This window comes from Molothrus ater, chromosome 1 (assembly GCF_012460135.2).
Source record: "Molothrus ater isolate BHLD 08-10-18 breed brown headed cowbird chromosome 1, BPBGC_Mater_1.1, whole genome shotgun sequence".
NCBI lineage: Eukaryota > Metazoa > Chordata > Aves > Passeriformes > Icteridae > Molothrus > Molothrus ater.
The window spans coordinates 40863050-40888024 of record NC_050478.2 but is presented as its reverse complement, the minus strand read 5'-3'; the positions used below and the strand labels follow the sequence as shown (position 1 = coordinate 40888024).

Genomic DNA, 24975 nt, shown 5'->3' with positions numbered 1-24975 from the left:
GATACTTGAATTAAAGTGCAAGCATACCATCATGCTTTCTTTGAAAGGACTTCATGCATTAAAAACCAAACCAGTTCATTTCTGAACCACTGCACTTTATTTTGAAAGGGCACCTTGTAAAAGGCATTCTAAATTATAACTATTAACACACTCGCCACAGCAAGATCTTTGTAGCCTCATCTGGCAAATACTTGCAGCTTCCCTCTTTTATTACAGAAATAACATATCTGCTTGCAAAATAAATAGTCATAGAATATCATAATATGTAAGTGAAGTAGTAAAAATTTGAATGTTCTTTTTCCACAGGTTTGGTCTGGGGTTTTTTGTTTGTTGGTTTGTTTTTTGTTTTCTTTTTAATTTGGTGCTTTCATTTGTGTGTATTTGTGGATTGGCTAGTTTTTAATTTAAACAGACTTCCATTGAGGCAACATGGAAGGAAGATCAATCAAGAAATTTAACACCATTTTAACAATACATATCATCATGTCCCTTAAAACAACAAAAGTATTTTTATCCAGGAACGCAAGGACAAACAGAAAGCAAATGAGTTCATATATTCCTTCATTTTTCAGAGGAACACTTTTATCTTCCTTATTGTTTAAGCCAATTGGCAAATACTAGAGCTAGATATTAATATTACCATCAAAATCATAGCCAGGCTGAAATACTTTTAAATGGCATTTAAATGAATTTGTGTTCCTTTTGGGCAGCTCTCTGAGGCATTTAAAAGATGCTGTGACATACTGAATCAAACAGGGCTAAGTGCGAACAAACTTCATTCCTAGAAATGCATTTCTCTATTTGCAAGTGTTTGCCTTTACTTTGGCATGATCACATGGGCTCCAGCTAGACTTTTGAGCTCTGGCAGCGATCCAAGCTGCAGATGGTTGGAAATGCAGCCTGAAATCAGTGTGTGGTTGATGAATTACTCCTTACACCTGACCCCTGCTTCACACCAGGCACCAAACACAATCTGAACACTACCAGCCAGAGAAGCCCTGTCAGGCATCTCCGTATCTGGAACGCTTTCCTCAAGGCCTTCTGTACGGCCAGATGGCCAAAAGTGGGGAATGCCGTAAACCCGCTAAACAGAAACGTGAGTGGCTAAAGAGCACGGGATTGGTAGGTAAGAGGTGAAGAGAGGCAAGAGCTTTGCACCAATTCCAAATGCACACTTTCTGAAAGAGCCTGATGGAGCAAGGAGGAAGGTATGCTCATGGCACACAACTGAAGGAAGTCCTCAATTCCCTAATGCCAAAAGATGTCCTAAAAATGTAAAAAAAGGAGATAAAACACACACCTAAGTGTATGCCCATAAAATCACTACATCAAACTTAAACTCTTCTGAGTACACCTGTTTGAACTCCTGAATTTGTTTTTCACTCAGGTGGGGCATGTATCTGTCATTTCAGAAACAGGCTCATTAGGCCATCTTGCTTGCAGGTCAGTCTGCATCCCTTTCACAGCCACAGAGATGAGGTTTTATTCAGGCAGGTGTTGGGAAACCACACTTCTTCCTTTTGCACGTGTACACGCATGCATCAGGCATACAGAGATGAAGAGGTACAGAGGGTACTGTAAACACTGCCTCTCGTTTTGGGGTGTTTCTGCCATCTGACTGGGTTACAGAGTCAACACCATGAGAGTTAAACTACCAGACCCAAACCATGACTAATAAGTAGGAAATATCTGGAGAATGCATGAAAGCAAACCGCACGGAAATAGCTGCTTAACTGGCATATTTCTACCCGAGTGCAGGTAGAGAGATCGTAAACCAAACAATTCCTGCCGACAGGTAACTGTGGCACCTCCTCCTTTCTAAAGCTGACCCCAGCAAGAGGTCTACTCATAAGCTGCAGAGGACAAAGATAAAATACATCACCTACTAAATCAAGGAGTCTCTTTCAAATATATTCAGAGTTAACATTTTTCTCCCCTTTTTCTCATTACATGATATTTCATAGTGCTTATTTTTGTTTTCTTCTGTGCTAAATGGCAAAGAGAAAAGAATTTGCTTTGGCAAGCAAGAAACAAAAGAAAGAAATTCAGACCATAATGCAAGATTTGGCATCATTAACATTCTACGTGACAATTTGCAACATACTCCTCTAAACCAGTTATTACACCATCAGCAAGGATGCAGCTAAGGAAATTCTCTTAACATCTCAAAATAAAATGAAAAAGTACCACAGATTCTCATCAGATATACATGAGCTGAACCACTTCCCTGCAATATTTTTTGCAACAAGAACACAAGACTATGCTTCGCTTACAGCAGTAACCAGAAACACTTACTCTGAAATAAACTCCACTCCTAGGACAATTGGACTCTCGCCATACTCTCAGCATCTGCCTAAAAAAGTTCCAAAACTGTACGTTCAAACCGAAGTTGTCAGACAGCCTCACACGAAAACAGAAATAAGGTTATGTCTTGCCTCAAACTCAGCGCTTGTCCTTAAGAGACATATTAAATTCCTTGCAATTGTCTCATAAGGACTGGCACCCTCCCCTTCTTCTCTTTTTTGGATGACAATGGCTTTTCCTAAACCTGAAATTAAAGTTTTAGCTTCAGTGGTGGCATTTGATAATGAAGGAGCACAAATAAATGGAACGAGTGCATGCTTTGTGTTCCACAAATGGCCACAAAACTCTTAAAAAGTTAAAGCAATCAGACAAACATATGGAATCCATTTTTTCTATTTATAATCCCATTACCCATATAGCTATTCATTTACACCCTTTCTGCACAACAACGTGCTAGCCACGTTAGAAGACACACACACACAGAGTCTGTAGGCTGGAATCCTGCACAGCTCCGAGCTCCCCCATGAGAGGGACGTGATGTACAGTAATGCGGTACTTCTCGAAGGAGAGCCAAGGCAACTTCACCAAACAAGCAAAGCAAAAGCAGCACTTCACCCAAACACACTGGGGAACATGAATTCCCAAACTTTGCCTGTTGAACACGCTGCCGCTCTGAATTCCAGAAGCTGTACCATGCCATAAGAAAGCCTAGAATTTCTTTCTTAATTACAAATGAATGTGCACCCCCCACCCCCAGCATGCATGACTATGAGCATAAAAACACATTCTTTCTGTAGAGCTGAATCCTACCATGCTTGGTACAAAGAGCAGTTTTTGGAAAATAAGAAGGTGAAGTTCTCAGGCCGACTGGAATCGTACAAAGGTTTATTTATATGTGTTGCTCCAATAGGGATGATAAAAGATACAGCTCTCCACCACAAGATTATTTGATTACCCAACTATTAGCTTTAGACATACAATGGATCTAACTGCTTTAAAACGTCCCAGCAGCTGATGGCTAGCTTTAAGGTAACAAAATCCAGATGCTGCCTGTCTGCACTACTTTAAAGTCCTATAGTCTATAGAAGAGAAATACTTGCATCTGTGTATACACACAAATATACATACATATATATATACACGCGCACGTGTATGTGTGTTTATTATTTAGAGCTTATGTACGCCCTTAACTGTGGACGAAAGAAAAGGAGAAAAAATAAAGGCATATAAAATGTATCACCAATTTGAAATTTTACCTGTCCTTACTGTAATAGTGCAAGTGTGCCAAGACTGATGCACATGACTTTTCACAGGGTTGATAATTTTATACACCAGCTATAAAAATGCATTTGTTTTTTAAAGCAAGGGGTTAAAAAAAAAGTCATGGTACAGAAAAGCTATTTTTCTACTTTAAGCCCAAATATAAGGCTAATTTTCTCAAAAAGCTTATTTTACAAAGTTTAAAAAAATAAGAAAAAAAGAAAGAAAAAGGACAACTGGCAAAATGTAAGCTACGTGAGTAAAAGGGATGGAATGTCCAATATTTCTCCTCTAATACTCGAGGCTATTGTTCTTTGAAAAAAACACTATCAATTGTTTCATGTCCTTGGCTTGCCAGGTTTTGAGGAATAGCATCAGCCTGCATCCCCCAATCCCCCAAACAGTTAAAGCTATAGGCAATATTGCAGTCAAGCTAGTGACGGGCTGCTGCTGCAACAGCAACATTACACACTAAATGGTCACAAAGGTAAAATGCTATTTGGATTGACCTTGAAAGGAAGGGGTGGAGAAATGATCAATTTCACGCCAAAATACAAAATTTAAAAAAGGATGAATTTTATACTGAAAAAGTATCTGCATGATGCAGTGAAAGAAACAGCAGAGCAAAAAAGTGAGAAGTAACCCTGCCATGAATTACAAGGCTGTAATCATACTGAGTGCTTCTGGTGTCATCACAACTCCAACCAGCCTGAATCACAGTTTTTACAATTAGTTAATTTATATAATGCAGTAGTCGGGCTATAAACGTTAACGGGAAAGTAATTCTTATTAACAAGGAATATAACTTATCCTTTCCCAACTGCAGCCAGATCAACATGCTTCAAACCAAAAGTCTGGAGAAGTCAGCCTCCCTTGTGGCACTTCACCACACACAGTTGCGCACATCAAATGTCCCATGTGTTAAATTTGCCACAGGAGCACAATGTGTATATTTGCACGCAGTACCATAAGCACGTGTGCGTGCCCTGCCTTGGCTTTTCCCTTCTAAAGGATGTTCGGTTATTTAGTGAAACTGTTAATCTGTGGCTGTGAGGTCACACTTCACCTCGTGAAGTGTGCATTTTTTCCTTTTTCTTCCCTCCAAATACAGTGTCCTAACAGGGTTTGCAAACTTTCGGTTTAGGGCTTTCTTTTGTTACTGTCCTTTGGTCACAGGAAATCTTTTCAGAGAGCAGACTATTATACAATGGCATTATAAAAATAAGGCTTTAATTAACTAACTCATGGCCAGGTAGCATAGACTTCACCCAGCCTCTCTAGGAGAGGCCGGCCTGCTTTCCAGTCTGCTGGCATTTTAAAAATTATTAAGAAAAGAAGAAAGAAAACGGAAGTGTCGCGCTTGGATATACTCTCCAAAAGTAGTTAGCCTCTTTTCCTAGACCTTTTTAAATGCAATAGAGTACAGCCATATCATCCTCAATATTTAATGAAATATTAAAACCAGTGCAATGCACTGAAACAAACTCCACCAGGTTTACAGACGGTTAGCTCCGAGCTCTCCTCCGAGCTCCACAGCATCTCCTCCTCAGCTGATTAAAAGTTTGAGTTGCCACAGACGGCTTTTCTAACAGCAAAATGCTTTTAAGCTGTGAATAAACCGTAGAGATCACTGTAAAATCCACCAAAAGTGTTTTATGTCCGATGCTGTCCAGAGCAATCTTTATCGCATGCTATAACAAACACACTACCTGCCCGCTGTTACGATAGCGTTAACCGCACTGTTCTCCCCAAACAATAAAAGGAATTAGCCGACGCCAGCAGCCCTTGGGAAAAAAAAAATAAATTAAAAGAAATAAAGAAATAAATGGGAGGGCAGACAGAACCTTCCTGCCTCTCTCACGTCTGCTTTCTGCCTACCAGCTCGGCTCTGTGTGATACCAAACCCGAGAAAGAGACAGAAAAATCGCCAAAGAGAAGAGGCGAGCCCGCAATTCGCGCGGCTCCGCTCTCCATCCCCCGCCAGGCGCCCGGCCCCGCCAGCCCTTACCTTGGTTTGGAGATAGTGGGGGTAGTAGTAGGTGTACTGAGGGTACATTGGCTGCTGGTCCAGGCGTTTGCCCATGTAGCTGGAGTCCTTCTGGCTGGTGCGGGGAACTCGTTGGCAGGGTGTAGTGCCCCAGGGCCTTTCTTCCTCTCACGCCGCTATTCCTGACAGCGCGGGCGACAGAGGAGACTGCCGAGACTTCCTCGCCGTCTACCGCGCGCTACTTCCAGCGCAGCCAAAAACGCGCCCGCACGAACATATACGTGTGTGTCTGTGTGTGTGTGCGCGGAGGGGTGTGCGCGGCTGTGGGTGCGTGCGTGGGTGGAAGCCCCGTGCCCGGGTGCCCGCGGCGAGCAGCCCGCCTCCCCCGCTGGCAGCAGCGTGCCTCCGGCGGTGCCCGCTGCCCGGCTCGGGAGGGAAGCGTCCTGCGAGAGGAGCCGGGAAGACAGTGCAACTCCAAATCTCCGCAGAGCCGCTCGCTCTCTTGCTTGCTTGCTTGCTCGCTCGCTCGCTCTCCTCGTCCTCTCCTCGGCTCGCCCCGCTCTCGAGCCCTCCCCTCTCGCTTCCCCACCCACCCCCCTTCCAACCAAATAAAAAAAAAAAAAGAAAAAAAAAAGAAAAAATAAAAAGAAAAGAAAAAAAAAGAAAAAAAAAAGAAAATAAAAAAAAGGGGGGGGGAGGGAAGAGCCTTCCCCAGCCTAGTTGCCGCTGCCTCCTTCACGGAGTGACATGGTGTTCAGGGCTCGTCCTGTCTTTCATTCAAACCCCCTCCGCGCCGCGCCGCCGGTGGGAGGGACCTCGGCGCGCCGCTCCCCCGGGAGGTCGGCGCAGGCCGCGCGGCCGCCTCCGCGCCCCCGCCCGCTCCGCGCCCGCGCCGGACCGGGCAGCTCTGGAAAGCGGCCTTGGGACTCGGGAAACGCTAACGCCGCGGGGCGGGGAGAGCAGCCCCAAAACGCGGCTTTATATATATTATTTTAATTAAATATATATATATATATGTATTTTAACAAATGGGAGGGGGAAGGTGACGGAGCCTGGTCGCCGTCCTCCCCCTTCAGAAAACTACTCCGCACCGTCATCCGGCACTTCGCGGAGAGGCGACCCCGGGCCAGACATATTAAATACATACTTTGTTAAACCGCTTATATAAGACTTGGTTTATTTAAAGTTGGAACAAAATGGAGGAAGAGGGTAAAGAGGAAATTCGGCCGGCCTGACGTGCGGGTGCCTTCCCCCAGACGTGTGAAAATACCACGGTGCCACAAAAGTTACCCGCGGCTGCGTTTCCCCCGGCCGGGCTCCCCCGCACGCAGCTGCCGCAGCCCGTGCCCAGGTGAGGGCCAGGTGTGGCCCCCGCGTCCGGCCGAGAGCCCCACACCTGCCACAGATCCCAGGCGTGCAGGACCTGTGTCAGCACTGCCATCCCAAATATTTATCCTCCGAAAGACTCGAAGGAAGAGTCTGTTTTACAACAGGGCTATAAATCATCAGGAAAAAAAAGTGCGTGAATAACAAAATGTTTCCTCTTGTACACAAATCCTAGCGTTTCTCTTTTTTTATAATAACTTATTTCTTTAACATGTCATCAGATTGCTGGGCCTTTCTACAGTGGTTTTGCCTATTTATAAATTTTTTGGGGAAAAAATATGGGGCAGCAGTTTCTTTTTGTTTTTATTTAAATCATCCATAGTATGGCAGTGGGATTGTCAGCTGCTGCATTATCAACCAAATTGCTTAAAAAAAAAAAAAAGGAATTATAAAAAGAATGTCTTTAAAGGGACATTTCTCAAGGCTGGTAGAGCTAAAATTAGACTTGCCAGCTGTGTTTTGGTTTGTGGGCACGTGCTTGCACATGACAGGAACATGGAAATATCACGCTTTACTCTGGCAGTTTGCTGTTCTCATAAGCAGAGGGTTTTGTTATGGATTCCCATAACTGCCCCATAGCCAGTCCAAAAGGGCAGTGCGGGAAGCCATACACAGATTTATGATACCACCTATGCACTGTGCTTTCATCACCAGGCACTCATAATCGTGGGTACTTAGGTACCAGCCCTCTGCCATGCAGTGAGAACACCATACCCTGCTCACACACCTATTTGCCTCCTGTGGCAAGAGATAAACTTTTGGAAAATGAATGCTCTGTTCCCAGAGCACTGTGCAGGCATTCAGCAGGTCCTTGCACACCTGGATGAGCCCTGTGGAGCACTACCATTGCCCCAGTTTCCAACAGACTCAGAAGAAGAGCCTGGTTGGGTAAACTATTGAGTATTTTCATTCCCTATCTTTAGTATTATCATTCCAACCTGGCCTGGACCATGTGGTCCCTCTTCCGAGACTCCCTCTTTTTCATTCATCTTCTCTTCTGAGAAGTGAATTTAGAAAAAAGATAAGAATGGGAGGAGAAGCCTGCAATGCCCGCCTCCCAACCCCACGGTTTATATCACTGCTCAGCTTTAAATACGCTGCCTCTCATTGTAGTGCATGATACTCTTGCTTACACTTTCTTCTTCCCCCCGCCCGGCTTTCCCTGAGGGTGAAATAGACTTTTTGAGGGTTGGGATCTGCAGAAGTGAACAGTGATTACTTGACTGTATGTGATACTTTGAGCCGAGACAACTTTCAGATTGTTCTTTCAACTGCCAGAATTAAGTTGTTGTGTTTCTCTCCTCACCTTCTCAATTTTCCCTCAGGATATTAACGCAGTTTTTCTTGCTAAGCGGTTCGCTTGTAGACGTGGATGTAACCAGATTTGGGAGAAGAAAGAACCTATGTGCACAGGGTGAAATAAAAGATAAATACTAAGGGAAGTAGAAAACTCTGCATTAGGACCAAGAAAGATACATGAACATGCAAGGTTTTCCATGGTCATTAATTAAAATCTGGGAAGGGCTGTTTTGTCTACATCATCTGATTACTGTGGGTATTTTAAATCATGCCATAAAATTCCAACCGAAGATTTCCACACACTTCCCCATCAAATGCACTGGCTAGTAGCTCCAGCAGTTCTAGCAACTGAGAAAAGGTGGGAAGCTACAGGAAAACTGGGACTATTATCTGAGTGGGGAACAGCTCCACCTTTCATCTGCTCTCTCTCAGCAAAAATCTTCAATATGCAGATGCTTTGGATTTCCCTTTTCACCTGTAATCCTGACCAGGTGCTGAGCAGCCTCTGCTGTTTGCTCTGAGTGCTCAGCATCTTGCATGATTGAGCCTTCAGAGATGCAAGACAGAGTGGAGGCAGCAGAAATAGGAATTCAATATAAAAGAGTGGGGGGCCAAGGGGAGAAGACAGGAGGCAATATACCATAGCAAAAATGCAAATGAACAGCCACAAAAGCAGATTTAGATAGCATACAGCCTCTGAACAAATGCTAGTGCTGGAAAATGGAAAATTTCCATTTGCAAAATACAGACATCAAAAAGATCATCTGTGACTTGGGAGCACACTGTTTAAATAGAATCCCCTTCATTTTCTGGCCTGTGCATTTGAATAACTGAATCCACTTGCAAACTGAAATAGCAGTTTGCCTACCGAGTGTTAAGTATAAATGTTCCTCAAAAGAAAAGACAAGCTGTTCGATCCCAGTGAGCAACAGTGAGCAACTTCACAACTTTTTTTTTTCTCCTATGGGAGGGCTCATTATGAAGCCCCAGCCAGTCCCAGCCTCGGGAACCCAGGGAGTGAGCCAGATCCCAGTGCATCTGCAAAGGCACTGCTGCCACTGCTGTCACTGACCTGAGGGCAGATTCAAGAGCCAGGTGAGCAGTAAGGATCCCTTCAATGAAAAGTTTAGAAATGAAATGAGATAAATGGGAACACATCATCTGTAAACTTGACAGCCAAGTGCATTCAAAGACAGGCACCAAAGGATATTAACCCTGCAACAACCAAAGCTGTGGATAAGAAGTTTGAAGTTAACCAACAGAAGGGAAAAAAAAAAAAAAAAAGAAGAGACTCATTTTCCTGGCAGCCTGAAGTACAGAAAAATTACATATGTTTGGATGCATTTTTACCTGTCATAGAATGCAGATTTCTTCATTCACAAAAACTGATTTAAAAGAAAGAAGAAGATATCTAGTAGAAAATTCAGAGGTTTTTATTTGATAAAATACAATTCTACATACACTATTTTTTTTTTTTAATAAGCTTACCCATCCAATTAAAACCTTCTAAAGTCAGATATCAGTCAAGGAGCAATTCAAACATTTTCTAGCTCCTTGTTCTTGAAAAGCAGCCATGTGTATTCTAGAAGTTTTAACTCTGGCAAAATTATGTCCTAATGTTCTAAGTCAGGACTAGAGAAATAGAGATACCACCACCTAAGACAATATAATAGGTTAAAAAAAAAAAAAGAAGAACAATTATATTTGGCTTACATTTTTTACCCTGTCTCTCGACTTTTATTCTCTTTATTTACTCATTAAAGCTATTACAAAGGAGACCATAGTGATACTTGACAGCTTGTTTACAATGGATTCCAAGAAGAGCACTGACTTTATTTTTAGATCTGTCAGCTCCTTCAGTCCAGCTACCTTAAAACTTTATTGATGAACACAGAACTTTACTATTTAATGGATCATTCATGGAGCTGATTTACCTAAGGAAAGCTAACCAAGTTTCTAGGAAAGGACACACCCTGGCGCACCCATCAGTAAAGCATGTGATAGCCACGGAGAAGGTGAAAAAGACGCAGAAGATCAAAACACTTAGTTTAACAATGACAGCATTAAGTGCCTAGGATTGACAGAACCTCTCTGAGTTGGGGGATGCCAGTGTTTTCAGGTGCTTTTCTTTCATAAGAGACCAAACACCACTGGAGGTGGCTTTACCCACACCCCCCCCTTCCCTGCCTGCAAGAAAAAAACCCAGCAAGTTTGCTCTCCAACCTTCAGCACTAACCATCACAACAGCACAAAGTCTAGAAGTAGGCAGAGCTACAGATGGCCTTAAAGTAAATCTGAAAGAGTTAATGGATAAGATTTTGGACGATAGCAAAGAGTTGCTATCTATCATTATACTTCATTATTTTTCACTTTATCATCTTCTGTCTTTACATTATGGCTTAGGGGTTTCCATTAGTATACTTTTACCTGAACACCCAGTCCTAAAGGACATCTTTGTATAGCAGCAGAGTGAAAAAATTTAGATTAAAAGTGAACAACAATGAACATTCACTAAATTGTTTGTGCTTTCCACCTGATATAATCCCTTACAAGCACAAGCCAGTGAAACTAGCAGTCAGTCGTACAGACAGACTGAAATTATGCACTAGTGTCTTCTTTCTGCAGATGTTAATGGATACAACCAAAGTAAATAATACTTAGTCTTTGTCTACAGTCTGTTTCCTACACATCTCTGAACACTTTGCAAGAGTTAATTCACCCTGCAATGTGGAAGTGGATTAAGTAACACGACCAGTCAATGGCAATGCCCCAGTTGGGACAAAAAATGGGGGATTCCTGTCACCCCCCAAACCCTCATTGCATGGTAAAAGCCTCAGCAAGTAAGACCAATGGGGCAAAAGATTGGTACTTTCAGTTCTGGAAGGGATTCATGTGGACAGAAAGCAGTGCAACTTCAGTGAGGGCAATGTGAAGAAATGGGAGAGAGATATTGGCTGTAGCATATCATAGGATCACACAGCAGTAGTTTAGAGCTTTCAGAAAATGCCAGGATTGTGCACAGGTTAGAAGACATGCCATTCAAAGGTGGCATATTCCATAGCAACTCCACATCACAAGTTAGTAAGTACTGCATCTGGTCTTGAGTCTAAACTCTTAGGATAAAAAGGCAAACAAACCCCCGCAAACATTAACAGGACTAGCCAAGGCCATTTCTCTCTTGCAGCATATTAACTTAATACTACCAGCATTAGATGTGGTATGGTTCCAGAGGGAGAAAATTCTTCACCTCCCACCTTCCTCCCTCCAAAGTCCTGCTTACTAGTCATTTTCCCCACCCCTTGTTTACTTAAAATTAGATTGTAATCAGGGAACATGAGTTTTTTTCTCTTCAGGAAGTTTATTTCTGAAGGTAATGGGGAGATGTAAATATGCTGCCTGTTTACTGAGGCTCATAAACATATACGAACACAGGCAATTAATTGTCACTGAAGGAGTTCCAGCAAACATTGAAAATCCTAGCTTTTTAGGGCATGTTTGACTAAATGTTCACCCATCATGTACTGAATTACTTAGTGAGATATTAATTTTGTGCTCCAGCTGAGGGTAATCACAGAACAAACTGGCATTATTCAAGTTACTCTGTGAAATTACAGCAAGGGTAAGCTTAAGAACAAAGGCCAGCAGGAGCTGAGCCTCTCGACTTGAAAGGAATTATCTTTTCCTCTAATTGAAGTGAGGACTGTTTTGTTTTGTTTTTTCTTTCCTTCCTCTTGCTAGATTTCCAACAACACTCTTTGGCAGAAGGTCTCCTTGCAACGGGATTTTTGCTTAAAGCCCATGAGCAGGGGCTCATCTGCCTGGGAAAGTTTACTGATGTAATTGCACCAGCATCCTCAACAGCAGAGTTATACCCACGTAATGCCTCATATGGGCATTTTTCCCTGGGAATAATTATGCTGGTAAATGCCCCTATTTACACAAACACAGACTTCTGGGTCCTGTTTTTCTGCTGGTGCTGATGAAACTGACCTATACCATGACCTTGGCCAAACCACTTCTCATGGTCCCTGCTCTCTGTCTGTGTCTCACGAGTGTCAACTGGAACTCTTTCTGGTGAGAACAATCTCTATGTTTTTACAGTGCCACAGGGGAACCTCAATTTTGGTTGGGCACCAAAACAAGACAGCAGAAATCTGTAATAATGTATGCAAAGAGTTTGTTGTTCTACCATCCAGACGGCTGCTATTAGAGAATTCACTGGCTGTGGCTATTTTTTTTTTTTGCCTTTTTTTTTTTTCCATGAGAAAAAGTTAACAATAGGAAAGAATGGAGGGTCATTTCAGGCGACATTCCATTGCTATCAAATATAATAGATTCTGCTTTCTTCATACTTATATCCTCCCCAGCACGCCAAGATACATTTCTTTTTGTCTCTTTCATATCTGGCAGGCTAATTTGCCCACTAAGTAACACTTTATCTAATGCTGGCTGTAAATAAGGTCAGAAAGAGCCTTTGCTAACAATTTCTGTTTCATCTCCTAATAGACCCCCTTGTAAAACATGGTACAATTATGGCACTACTCTTGCAATTTTGTCCAAAACTTCATTCAAAAGTATTTCAAAATAATATTTCATTACAACTTCTGGAAATTTTATGGTTTTGATGAAATCTCAAAATATTACCTAATTTTCTTTTAGTTTAGTTAAAATTTGAATTTTTTAAATTTTTCCATAAAAATTCTTCCTTGACTCAACTGCAATAAATCTTTTCCTACTTAGTCCCCCTGAAAAAGGAAAAATCAAAGTCTAAAAAAAAGTCTCTAACATATTTTCAAAACTATCCTAAGCAAAAACTCTTTTATCTCTACACATGCAGGAAAACATTATTTAGGAACTATACAAATGAAATACCCCTATTTAAATCAGTCTCTAGGGAAATGTGTTCATCAGTTGTTTGTTTCTAACTGAAATTCATGACTGGGAAAAGCAATCTGCACTTTACTTGTGCCAGTAAGCCCTACAGTAATTCTGAGTCTGTTCAATCCAAAGCATTTTATAAATAAAGAAAAATCACAGGTTGGGAGGAACTGTAGTCTTCAGCCACAACTAAATGCTATTCTTTTCCTTCTCACCTAAACACAACCGGGAACTGAAGTGGAAAGCACATAAAAACATGTACTAGGACTGCTAGTGCCTTTTTATCAACATGCAAAGCTTCCCCGAAAGCATTACAAGAAAAATTGTAAGCGTCCACTAAATATGGAATCAAAAGATTGTGTGCAACAATTCCCAACAGAGGGGGAATTTCTGGCTCTCAAATTCTGTCTCACCAAGATAGGGAGAGAATGCATAGCAAATGGAGAAGTACAGTACTGGGAGTTGGGTAGAAAGCTCCATGTGCAGGTAAGCTGCAGACTTGAACCAATTCTCCGTTTTTCAAATCAGTTCACTCTTTTATAGGAATAATGGCATTTTTTTGTAATGGACAGCTTCCATTTACCACAGAACCAATGCAGCCGGCCGTGCAAAATGAAACCTTATGTCACACTAGATTACTGTCCATCATAACCAAAGAAAATGCATTGAACTGAATATATTTGGTTCAGGAAACCTGTATTTTGTCAGCTGCAGTATAGCTCATTGTCCACTAAACAGTACCAATCCCATTCTGAACAGAGCACACTGTAGAAATGTTTCACCTCCTAATCCTGCACTTGTACACTTGCCAGAACAAAAAGGAGAGTAATACCTGACATCTAACAAAAACAGGGTTAGGACTGACACTTTGCTGTACCAGAAAAATTCTTTGGGTAAGAGATCATTTATTTCCTGCAAACAGACAAATGCTAATTATAGCTCAAATCTTCCCTCTTTTTCCTCTACAATTTCTTTTTTCTTTTGCTTCCTCCCCTCCTTTGTGCATCTTTTCTTCAGTCTTGTTCATCAAATATCTTTTGCCTTCAAAAAATCTCATCAAATCTCTTCATTCTCATTCATCTGAAAGTTATCTGGCTTGAGAATAATTTTCCTGCCTTTTTTATGTATTCCAGCTGGAATTTTTAATAAAAGCACAAGGACTCAAGGCTACTGTATTTTTATTAGGAGATGGTAGAAACTTTATAGTGATTTCTATTCACATTCAGTAAATGTTCATCCCTATTGTTCTAGCCTATTTACCGCTCCCAACATCCTATTCCCAAATAGTTTTCACTCTGTAATCCTTCATCTGTTTTGTTTCCTCTTTATTTCTGTCCCTGCCTGTCTGTCTTGCCAACACAAGCACTTTCTCTTTCTTGAATTCTCTCTCCATTATATTTTTCTCTTGCCCCCATTCCTCAGCCACAGATGCTTTAGGCTCCACTTTCTTACTTATGTTGCAGTTCTTTGAATATAGAACAAAAATATTCACGGGGGGAAAAAGATACCACTGTGCTATTCTTTTTAGCTTGGAAATCCATCCTACTAGATGGAAAGAGAGAGCAATGTGCCATAAACATCTAAATTAATGTCAGCTGAGGTGCCTTGGCAGGGTTGTGGACAGAGTATAAATAGAGTTAAAATAAAGCAGAAGGTGAGAATATTAAGTTCATTAACAGAGGAAGAATTGGGTCTCACAAACTGAGGATCCAATCAATCTCACCTCTTACTGTCTTCTTTTCAATAAAGGGCTTTAAAGACATTTCTGGTAAATACGGATGTACACAGGTTCCCTTCTGCTCACAACTGCAAGTTGTACACCCCTGACATCACTGTGCTTGTCTTTTCAGGATCCTATGGCAGCAAGACATATATCAGCTTAAAACCTTAACAGCAATCTTTGTCAAAGAATTCTCACCTCATACAGCAGGGTAAGAATTACAAGCAGAAACCCCTGAAAGTGAGTAGGAGTTAAATATTAATCTTTTTATATAGTTTTTCAGATGAAATACTGACACAAATTCAGCTTGCAGATAATTTGCATTTTGGCCATTTGGTACATTCCCACCAAGCAAAAGTAGATGTTTCTGTACTGTGAAGAGCTTGTATGAGAAAAAAACCCCAACAATAACTTTATTTAATTTAATTGTGTTTTAGCAATAAGTATTTCTTTGTGCTAGTCAATTATTTGAATGTTTTATGAGAAGGGCCAGGAGTGTTGTCACTATGGGGCCTTGACATTTCCCATGGTCTCAGACATTCATTGGAGTGAAACACTGGTTTGTCAGAACTCTAGCACTGCAGCCAAGTATTTCCATCCTGCAGATCACATCCTTCCTTCGAGCTCATGGTGAATAATTTCAGTCAAACCATTTGTCCTTTTCCTGTTTCTCAAGAAAGATACCATTTTTTTACCTGTGTTGAAATAAGGTGGTGCCAAATGAAGGCAAAAATAGCCAAGCTTATCAAGCTTCTTCTCTTTGGTTAGTGGATGGAAGGAACCAGAAGGAAGGCAAGGTTCCTTAAAACATGTGGAAGAGGGACCAGAAACTGCCCAAATAGGCAACTCATTCTGCTAGGTATGTACCTGCTACCTTTTTTATGAAAACTTTCCAGGTTTGGCCACATGAGAAACACTTGAAAAGGCACAGTCCCTGCATCCTCAGCATACATTTCCCTGAAGCCCCTGGGAATGGCACCTTTTTCCCAGGAGCAGGAGCAGTACAGAGCAGGAGGCAGGGATGATGGGCATAGCAGGAGATGCTGGCACATAACTCCAGCAGTACTGTGAGGTATTGCACTGTCTCTGCTGGGCTGTTGGGCTGCTGCCCGTCACTCACTGAGATGAGGAGGTACGGAGGAGGAAGCACAAAAGGAGACCGAGGAGTAAAAGAGGGATGTGCCTTGGTTACAGGGGGAGTGAAGACAGTACATCAAGGCACTGGTGTTATAAAAGGACCCTGGGGTGAGTAAGTATTATAGTCTGAGGAGGAAAAGAATGAAATAGGGATCTCAAAATACCTGTAGAAAATGGGACCTGAGGTTAAGAATCAACTAAAATTGAGAATGAAAAAGCAGTAGTGATGGCAACCAGGTAGACAAGATGATCCAAATTGATTAGGAGGGCTAGGCAGGACATGAGAGGAGCCCAAATGGGTGAGAACAGAAGGGCACAGAGACACACAACACAAAAACAAGGACAGCCCTTTTCCCTCTGCATCCTGACGGTAACTCCCAAATTCCTGACATTGACTACTCCTCCATTGTCAACAAAAATCATCCACACCCAGCTGCAAAGTGATCCAGCCCCTTCTAGCACTGGTCCACACAGACTATTAAAATCTAATGCTGCCAGACTCTCCATGTCTCTGTGATAAATAGAAAGATTTCAACCTTGCTGGCAATCCATTTGTCAATATGCCATGGGATGGCATTTTCGGGTTCCTTTATTTTTTAAAGCTAAAACCTTTTTCACACATAAATTAAATTAAAAGAACAAGTGGGAAAATTCCATATGATCCCACATTTAAGGTTAATGAGTAATGGCATAATTATAATGAATAATAAAATGATAACGAGTGTTCACAGAGAAGCCCATTATAACTGCATAGACAACCATTATTCTGTAATTTTATACCTTTTGAACACTTGACTTTGCAACCTTAATGTTTTTTTAACATTGTTCTTTGCCTGTGTAATGATATATAACAATCTCCAGACACCATCTGCAGTCTTCCTATTTGCTTGATACCTTTCAAACAAATTTTTATACTGAATATGAGAAGAGGCTAGTGATTATCTTACTGAGCAACAGCCAGGAGACAGTGGGGGATGCATTTGGTTGCTGCCTCTTTGCACATTCATAATTCCTATCTCAACAGCTGGGACCATGTTACAAACTCTGGGCTTGGGACCATGGGACCATGTTACAAACTCTCATCTTTTTAAAGCCTCTGTTTTTACAACAGTTTTGTAAAAATTTTCTGATTCTACAGTTCACTTCTCCCATTGTTTTAACAGTGGAAGCCAAGTTAACAAGGTTTTGGGACACAATTAAATACTTTATTCAGTTAGGGTTGTGGCTGAGAGCAAGGCATCAACCATTTCCTTCACTCCTTTCCATCTGACACTGTGCTGATTTACCTTAGTTTTATGTGCTGTCCTTCACGCTGGACTCCTGCTTAGATACGGTACTAGGCACATTTTTTAATTGGAAAGAGGCATTGCATGCTTATAGACTATCATCATATTTTAAGTTTACTGCTAGGAAAAGAAGCCAATACTAATAAGGGCTGGTTTGCATTTCTTCAGGCATTACATATTTCAGCTGCAAATGTCAGCTTTTAGCAAGCTCTTAGCTCTTCTTTCCAAACTACTATAATAATAATAATAAATGCCCCATAGGACTGTCCCAAATCCTTGTCACTCAAGCAACTCTGGGTCACCTTAAAGCCACTGCAAGTCCCTGAACATCTGCATTATTCAGACTAGAATCCTAATGTGTACTGTATAGCAACCACTGCTACACTACCTGCATGCTTATATGCAGGTGGTTCTCTTGGCAGCTGAGATTTCTGTTTGCAACAAAAGAAAGAAAACCTGTTTGTAGTAAAGAGCAGACACTTTGGGGGGGCAGCTCAGTGAGCTGACTACCTGTGGAGCACACATTCTCATTTCCAGCCACATGACCCCGAAGTAGTTCATTGCAGTCTGAGTGGAGAAGGGGAGTTAACGCTAAATTATATTAGATAAGAGTCAATCTCTAGTCAGCACTCTTCAAACAGCAAGAGAAACATGTCTTAGGTGTAAAGTGAGAGATCAAGTAGGAGGTAACAGTAGCGAAGAATGATAGGGCAAATGAAAGACCCTCTCTGCATGCTTCTCTGAATTGGTCTTTTCTATTATTAAGTTCTTGGCTATAAGAGAAAGGTGATGGATCCTATGCTCTCACTGTCACAGCAAGTCATTCACTTGTTCTTCAGCATCACAAAGAGCAGTATATGAACTTCACCAGATTTATGTATCTGTTTTATGCAGTAATTTAGTTGCTGCCTCCTTGCATATAGGAAACACAGTAACACCGAATTCAAGAACTAGTCTTGTAACAGCACTAACCAGCAAGACAAAAAAATTAAAAAACAATCAGGTGATATATGGATACTTAGTTGTATAACTCCTACAAAGATGAATGAAAACAGATCCTCTAATTTCCAACATGCTGCATTAGACCATCAGGACCATCTCTGAACTGAAATGGTGGATGGCTCCCTATGTATAAACACTTACACACACATGTAACCCATGATCCAAGCAGGCTGGTAAATGACAGGGTGCCATGGCACACTTGGTCCCACAGGATTGTCTGGAAGCAGTTGGACCTGATTCAGCAGAATTCCCTCGTAAGCATCACAATCATTTCCTGAACCAGCTACTAAAACCCACTTGCAGCAGCAGACTTTGCAAGCTGCACACCCTGCCACTCACTGCAGCTCCCCTAGGAGCCCTGCAGTGCCTGTGGCTCTGCTTGCATGTGGCTCTGGAATACCTTCAGTGCTCAGTCCCCAACTCCGGCCTCCTCCTTAGAGCTGGTGGTTGTTGCGCGTCTGCCAGCACGAATACCAGCAGCTTTTGGCCGGGAAAGAGGTGTCATACCAAGCCTGGGATTTCTGGAATATGATACCAGGATTTCTACATTAGCCTGATGGAGCATCTGAATTTCCACCTTAGCCACTTTATATAACACAACAGAAAGTATATTAAAAGACAAGTTGCAAAGTGAACAGCTAAAATTCCTGGAGCACTGGAATTACGACTGCTTATTCCACCTTAACTACCTTGAGTCTCTTCATTAGAAAAAAATCTGCAGAATTGCATCTAACTCTAATGGGAGGCCCCCTGCCTTGTTCTCAGTGTTGAATGGGCACTGCTAGCTGTACGACAAAATATTTCATATTTTATTTTCTCATCACTTTTTAATGCCATACCATATTTCCTGTACAGCACTCAAATTCTGCTCTGAAGACAGAATTATTAATGTTTGCATAGACTCTCAAGCAGGTTTTTTTTCACTGTAGTGACAGTGTGCTTTGTAACACATGTAAATTTATCTTCCTAATGCCTCAGGAGATGGAGAACTATGTTCATCTCCAGTTAACAGGTAGGCAACAGAGGCACATACAAAATTCACCGAAAAGTCAGTGCTGGATTTTAGTGCACATTTTAAGGAAGGGCCTACATTTTCAGAATACTGTGTATCATATGGCACAGTTCTGCTCAAAGCTCAAGCTTCTGCCAGTCATCAGCCACAAACAGAGTGACCAGCAGTGACAAAACCTTCCTGTCCTCCCCTATGGGATCAGCCCACCAAACTGCAGCAGTAAGCCTCATGTATATGCTGGCAGCAGAGAGACCTTGGCAGGCAGGTGCTGCTCCAAGCCTCAAACCTGCATGCTAATCTCAATCTTCTTGCTCAGTAAACTTAATCCTACTCTTACAGCAACTGAAAAGAAAGATTCCTAATGGGAAAGGATGGAAATCTTAACAATAAGTAGTTCCATCAATCCTTTTCTATATATAAAATTAATGATACTGAATTGTAAAATTATCAGAGAATGAAGCAATAATTTTATGAAATAGAGAGTTAAAATAGACTCCAAAGGATTAACATCCACAGTAGATTATCCCCTCCATACTAAATTGGGTAATGGATTTCTCTGAATAGGATATTTCTTTATAGCAGAAGCATGAGATATTCTTTAAAAAAAGATCTGTAATATCTTACTTTACATATGCTTTGTGTTTTCTTTTGCTACTTCCTTCAGTCATTTATCAGTAGTGTTCTTGACTGATGACACAAGTGCATATTCTTGTTGAGATATCTTAATAGAATGGGAAGCCAATATGATCTTTGGAAAGAAAGAGCAGAGGTCTCCACATGAAGATTTCTGGTCACTAATGGAGTACGGTAGGACACAAGTAGGCAAAAATAGCAGTGTGGTTAAGATACTGGACTAAACTTGGAAGCTATCTTCTGGTTCCTGGCTCTGCTGCAGACATCCTGTGTGTCCTTGGATAAATGCCTCTTGTGAGGCTAATTTCATTTATGTGCTCATGTACATAGTAATGAGCCTCATAAACACCCTATAAATATAATCACTTGAAATAATTTTTAAGGTACAATCTCTCGTACTCAGTGAGGGATTTCATATTCTTCTGGGAAATGAAAAAGTGTTTTCTAGGCTAAAGGCATGAGACTGGTTTGGAGCCATCTCTATTTCAGTGGCAGCTGTGTGCACATTTAGATTTGGCACATGCAGACGTTTTATGATAAAAAAAAGTCTGTATTATTTGCACTATTTCTCATTTTCCTTCTCAGACTGGGATTGTTCCTATTTATAGGAACGCAGACTGTAGGAAGCAAGGAGAGACACATGTATAGATGATGATATCTTTGAAATATGTACTGGCTCCATGTCATTTTTATACAAAATTCTTGGAAACATCCTGTAAAAATCTGTGTGCATGCACAACAGTTGTGATTATTCACATAAACTGCACTGTAAATCACAGATTCATTCGTACATCTGGAAGCTACACATCTCCCCACACACAATATGCATAGCTACACAATTCACAAGTAAATTTCTACAGGAAAGGAGGTCCTAGAGCAAAGGCAGACCTGCCAAATCTGCTAACCAGTGTGATATTTCACCATTTGTCATGCAAAGTACTCCTTTACTGTTTCAGGGGGGGTTTTGGTGCTTTGGCAGCCTCTGTTACAGATATCCAGAAATGCCAGCAGGTAAAAAAACTGCTGCTCACAGCAGGTTTGCTTCAGGTGGGCAGCAAATGCAATACACCATGGACCCTGTGACCAGCCAGCAAACACAAACTGTGTCAAGGTTAGACCACCAGTGCTCCCAGTTTTGTTTGTGAATCCTTATTTAACCACTTCCTTTTCAACAACAATTATCTCCTCCAACATGTAGCTTTGCAGTTGTTGACCCTCTGTGGCTTAGATGAAACATAAGGTACCAGGAAAAAGTAAATTATGAAAGTAAAGATTTTAAGTCTATATCTATCATCTGCACCTACTGCCTATGACTTTGTAAAAATACAACTATCTGCTTTCCAAAGTAGACATTCCTTACTTGGGATGGTCATCATAGAAACCTCTTTTTTCTTTTTATAAAAATTTAATATATCCAGTTAAAAAGCTATGCATATGCAGTCATTTCTCTATGGATCATTTATGGGCAAATCAGAGTCCAAGTCTGAAAATTCACCCCATCAGGAATATGTCTGCCATAAACCAAAGAGTTTAATATTATGGAAATATAACAGAAGATACTCTTGATGATAAGCCAGGAACTAGTGTTCATTATTAATCTGTAAAGTAACTACTGTTGCCCTTAAATCTCTATAGCATTCCTTGCACCATGTTACTGTTTTCAAATAACTAGAAATGCCAATACCTTAATGAATCAGATTACTACAAAATAGTCTAAGATTGTTGGAATACAAAAAAAAAATTGCAATTCCTAATATAAACAGGAGAAGGCAATAAGACAAAATCAAGGACACAAGCAAAAGAGACCTGCTGTCTCCAAATAAAAAGCATCAAGGTGCAATGCAGCTAAAAAACCTGTGACTGCAGGTTTTATAAGAGTTGATAATTCAAATGTGATCACTTATATATAATCTATACAAGCAAGTGCATAACTACTGGGATAGTTTGAGAGTTACAGGGGATATTAATTTTTTTTTTTTCCTGGATGGGAAATTGTGAATTCAAGTGAATTCAAGTTCATTTAAGGGCAAAGGTATGTTTCTGGAGCTACTCCTGCTGTCTGATCTGTCAAAGAATTAACAGCCTTAGCAGTTAGGAACAGAAGCCTTACCAAGCAGGATGCTTTTCTAAGGGAAAGGAAAGAAGACATGGAATTAAGAATCAGGGCCTCTCAGGAATGGCCTGAGCTATTTGTTAAATGCCTCAGCACTGAGATGTCCCAGTAACAATAAGGCTGCGGCAAATCAAGAATCTTGACACTCCCAAGAACTTGTGAATTCTGGCAAATAAATTCTGTCTGGGGAGATGAAGTGAAGAAAGTGAGGATGTACTAATTGTCACATTGCAGTATCATAACATTATGAATAACATTCATAATGCCATCAGATACTTTCCAAAAGAAGATTCCTGATACAGCAAAAAAAATGCCCCTAATATTGGCTCATATTTTATTAAAGCTGAGGATACAGTGACAGCTCAACAGTAAACTGTATGTAATAATTACTCAATAACACGTTGTATAGAAGACTTCAATAGTTTCTTGCTTGTACCCTTTGGGCCTTTTTTTTTTCTTTTTTTCTTTTTTGTCATGTAATGACAAGGACATTGCTCATGTTCATCGAAATACCTCCAACTATACAAGCTGTGATCAGTAACACATCTACCAGCATCTCACACTGCCCTTATATTGCTATTTTCTATTTTTCAGGGAAATACATTCAAGACACATGCACACAGTAAATCCAAAATGAGCCTTAAATAATCTTGTTCAGGGCAACAGAGAATAATGAATGTGCCTTCAATGAGGGGCATAATTACAACAAGCTGTCAAAGGAAACTTTAAGAAGGTTTGGGGGCAGGGGGAATTAAAAGCTATTTACCTCTATCAAAGCAGAATGAATAAGGGTAATGAGTAATAACCCTGAGAAAATGACAACAAAGGGGAACAGTCTCAGCACCATGAGTAGGAAATTAATCAAGTTCCTCTTTTGTTAACAGGTGTTACACAATAAATTCCCTGTGTTCCACCCTGAAAAAGCATCCTTAATACCAGAAAATAAAAAGTTCTAAGAAGTAAACAAAAAAAATTGCTACCTTGTCCTTAAAATACATCACTGGCAAATGTCTCAAAGCACCCTTTAGTTCAATACAGTAAAAGAAATACCAAAGCTTGGTGTTTAATGGCATTTGGCTTTAAAATTACAGGGAAAACCCAGTGTCCTAAATTAACAAATAGGTAATGGATGCATGACTAGGAGATCCATTTGGACAACACAAAATGATCTGCAGGAAGCACAAGGTAACAGCTAACAAAGCCCCAGTGTGCCTACTGGAGATAGGCAAGCTTGGATATCTTGATTACATCTACCACACCTCAGTCCCTTAAGCCAGGGAATACTTAGTTCAAGTCAGTGCAGCACAATGCAGTTGTGTAAACAGAAGACTGAAAATCAGGAAATCCTTAGTTCTAAAATGGGATCCAACTGTGCCCCTTTTTCCTGTCCACAAAAAAGTTAATGAAGCAGCCTAAGCAACCCGCCCTAACCTCCCCCCTGGACAGAAACAGGAGTGTGTAACTGCCAGTCTCAGTGAAGTGCTGGGAAAATTAACAGGGATGGATTGAATAAGTTCACATCTTTAACATATTTTGAGGAAGCAAAAGGCTCCAAAAGAACTAAATATTATTGAAATACTGAGTAGAAGTTCTTTTCAAGGGGAAATTACTACACTTCCTTTCCTTATGTATCGATTACTCATTAATGCAGCAAAACTGAGAAAGATCAGATTTGACAGTTCTCAAGGAATGGTTTTCACTCTTACATATGCTCTTGATTTGACACTACAAATAAAAATGTTATTCAGTAGACCCCAATCATCTTCTAAAACTACTCCTGAGGGCCACAATTTTAAGACTTTCTGTGCAAATTTTCTTCTCTAATGCCCATTCCAGCTTATTCTTACATACTTATTCGTACTTGAGAAATAGCATGCACAAAAATTGCTACTGCTACTTCTTGTAAAAATATTTGAAGACAATTTTTTAGATACTTAATAATTTTAGAGATTTTGAAATATGCTTTGCACCTTCAGATTTATCTAAACTTCTAAAAAATCTATTTATATTTATTGAAATAAATATAAAAACCCTGAAAAACAAAGGCTATTTCTAAGCAAAAGGAAAAAACAAAAACAAAAAAAAACCCAATCCCAACAGTATTAAGTGTTCTGTATGTAAAAGCTAATGTGAATGACCAAGAGCTCTGTGAATTGAATGCAAAGCTATGGAAAACGCAGATGAAGGTATTAAATCAGATCATGGAACTGTGAGCTTAAAAAAAGTTCAGAAAGCAGAAACACAAGAGGGACATTGGCGAGGTCATTTTGCCCTTTAAATCAAATGACATATTTACAAATTGCAGTACATAAAACTTTTAAGAAACTCAACCAACACCGCCCCCTCCAAAAAAAAAAAAGAAAAGAAAAAAAAAACCTCAGATAAACAAAAAACCCCAACCAGCCAATCAACCCAAAAATAAACTAATACCAAAACCAAACAATACAGCACCACCTTTTCTTCACTTTTTGCACTTTGGAAATTGATGTAGTTGTGTTGAGGGATGTAGGTGGATGAATGGCAGTAGGTAATATAAATGAGACTGAATAGGAGGGGAGCATTTGGAAAAGACCCTCTAGAAAGAAATGAGCCATGTAGAGGAAACATGACAACCCTTCTGCAGAATACAAGGCACTAAATTGCATTTGAGTTTTGCTCTTCTTTCAGAAGCTATTTGAAAATAAAAAATGTTCTTCAAGTAGCCATAAATAATTTCTTTAAAAGGACAACGATCCTGTACAAGAAATCTCAGTGTCAAGGTCTAAAGAGAAAGAAAGGGTTCTAGAAAGCACAAAGTCCAATTCTCTTGCCAGCCAGGCACTTTTTAGCTCCATCTGTTTTGGAGAATCTCCCCCTAAAAACTTTCACAGCTTTTTTACTATGCACTTTTGCTTCACAGTGCACAAATACAATTAAAAGCAATGGTATATGAATGTGAGAGTCATGAGCCTTGCAAAA

At 40.5% G+C, this 24975-nt stretch overlaps 1 protein-coding gene across 2 annotated transcripts in view; it reads right to left on the bottom strand.

The window, feature by feature from the left end:
* Positions 1–24975, bottom strand: part of RBMS3 (RNA binding motif single stranded interacting protein 3) — a 705920-nt gene that overhangs the window by 438851 nt on the left and 242094 nt on the right. Inside the window, exon 1 of one of the 2 annotated variants that reach the window (XM_036406614.1) lies at positions 5573–6120. The exons of the other annotated variant lie outside the window; for it this stretch is intronic. Within the exon in view, the coding sequence (XP_036262507.1) occupies positions 5573–5647 (75 nt within the window). The 5' untranslated portion in view covers positions 5648–6120. Of the gene's footprint in view, positions 1–5572; positions 6121–24975 lie in introns of those variants that run through there. 2 annotated transcript variants of the gene reach the window in all.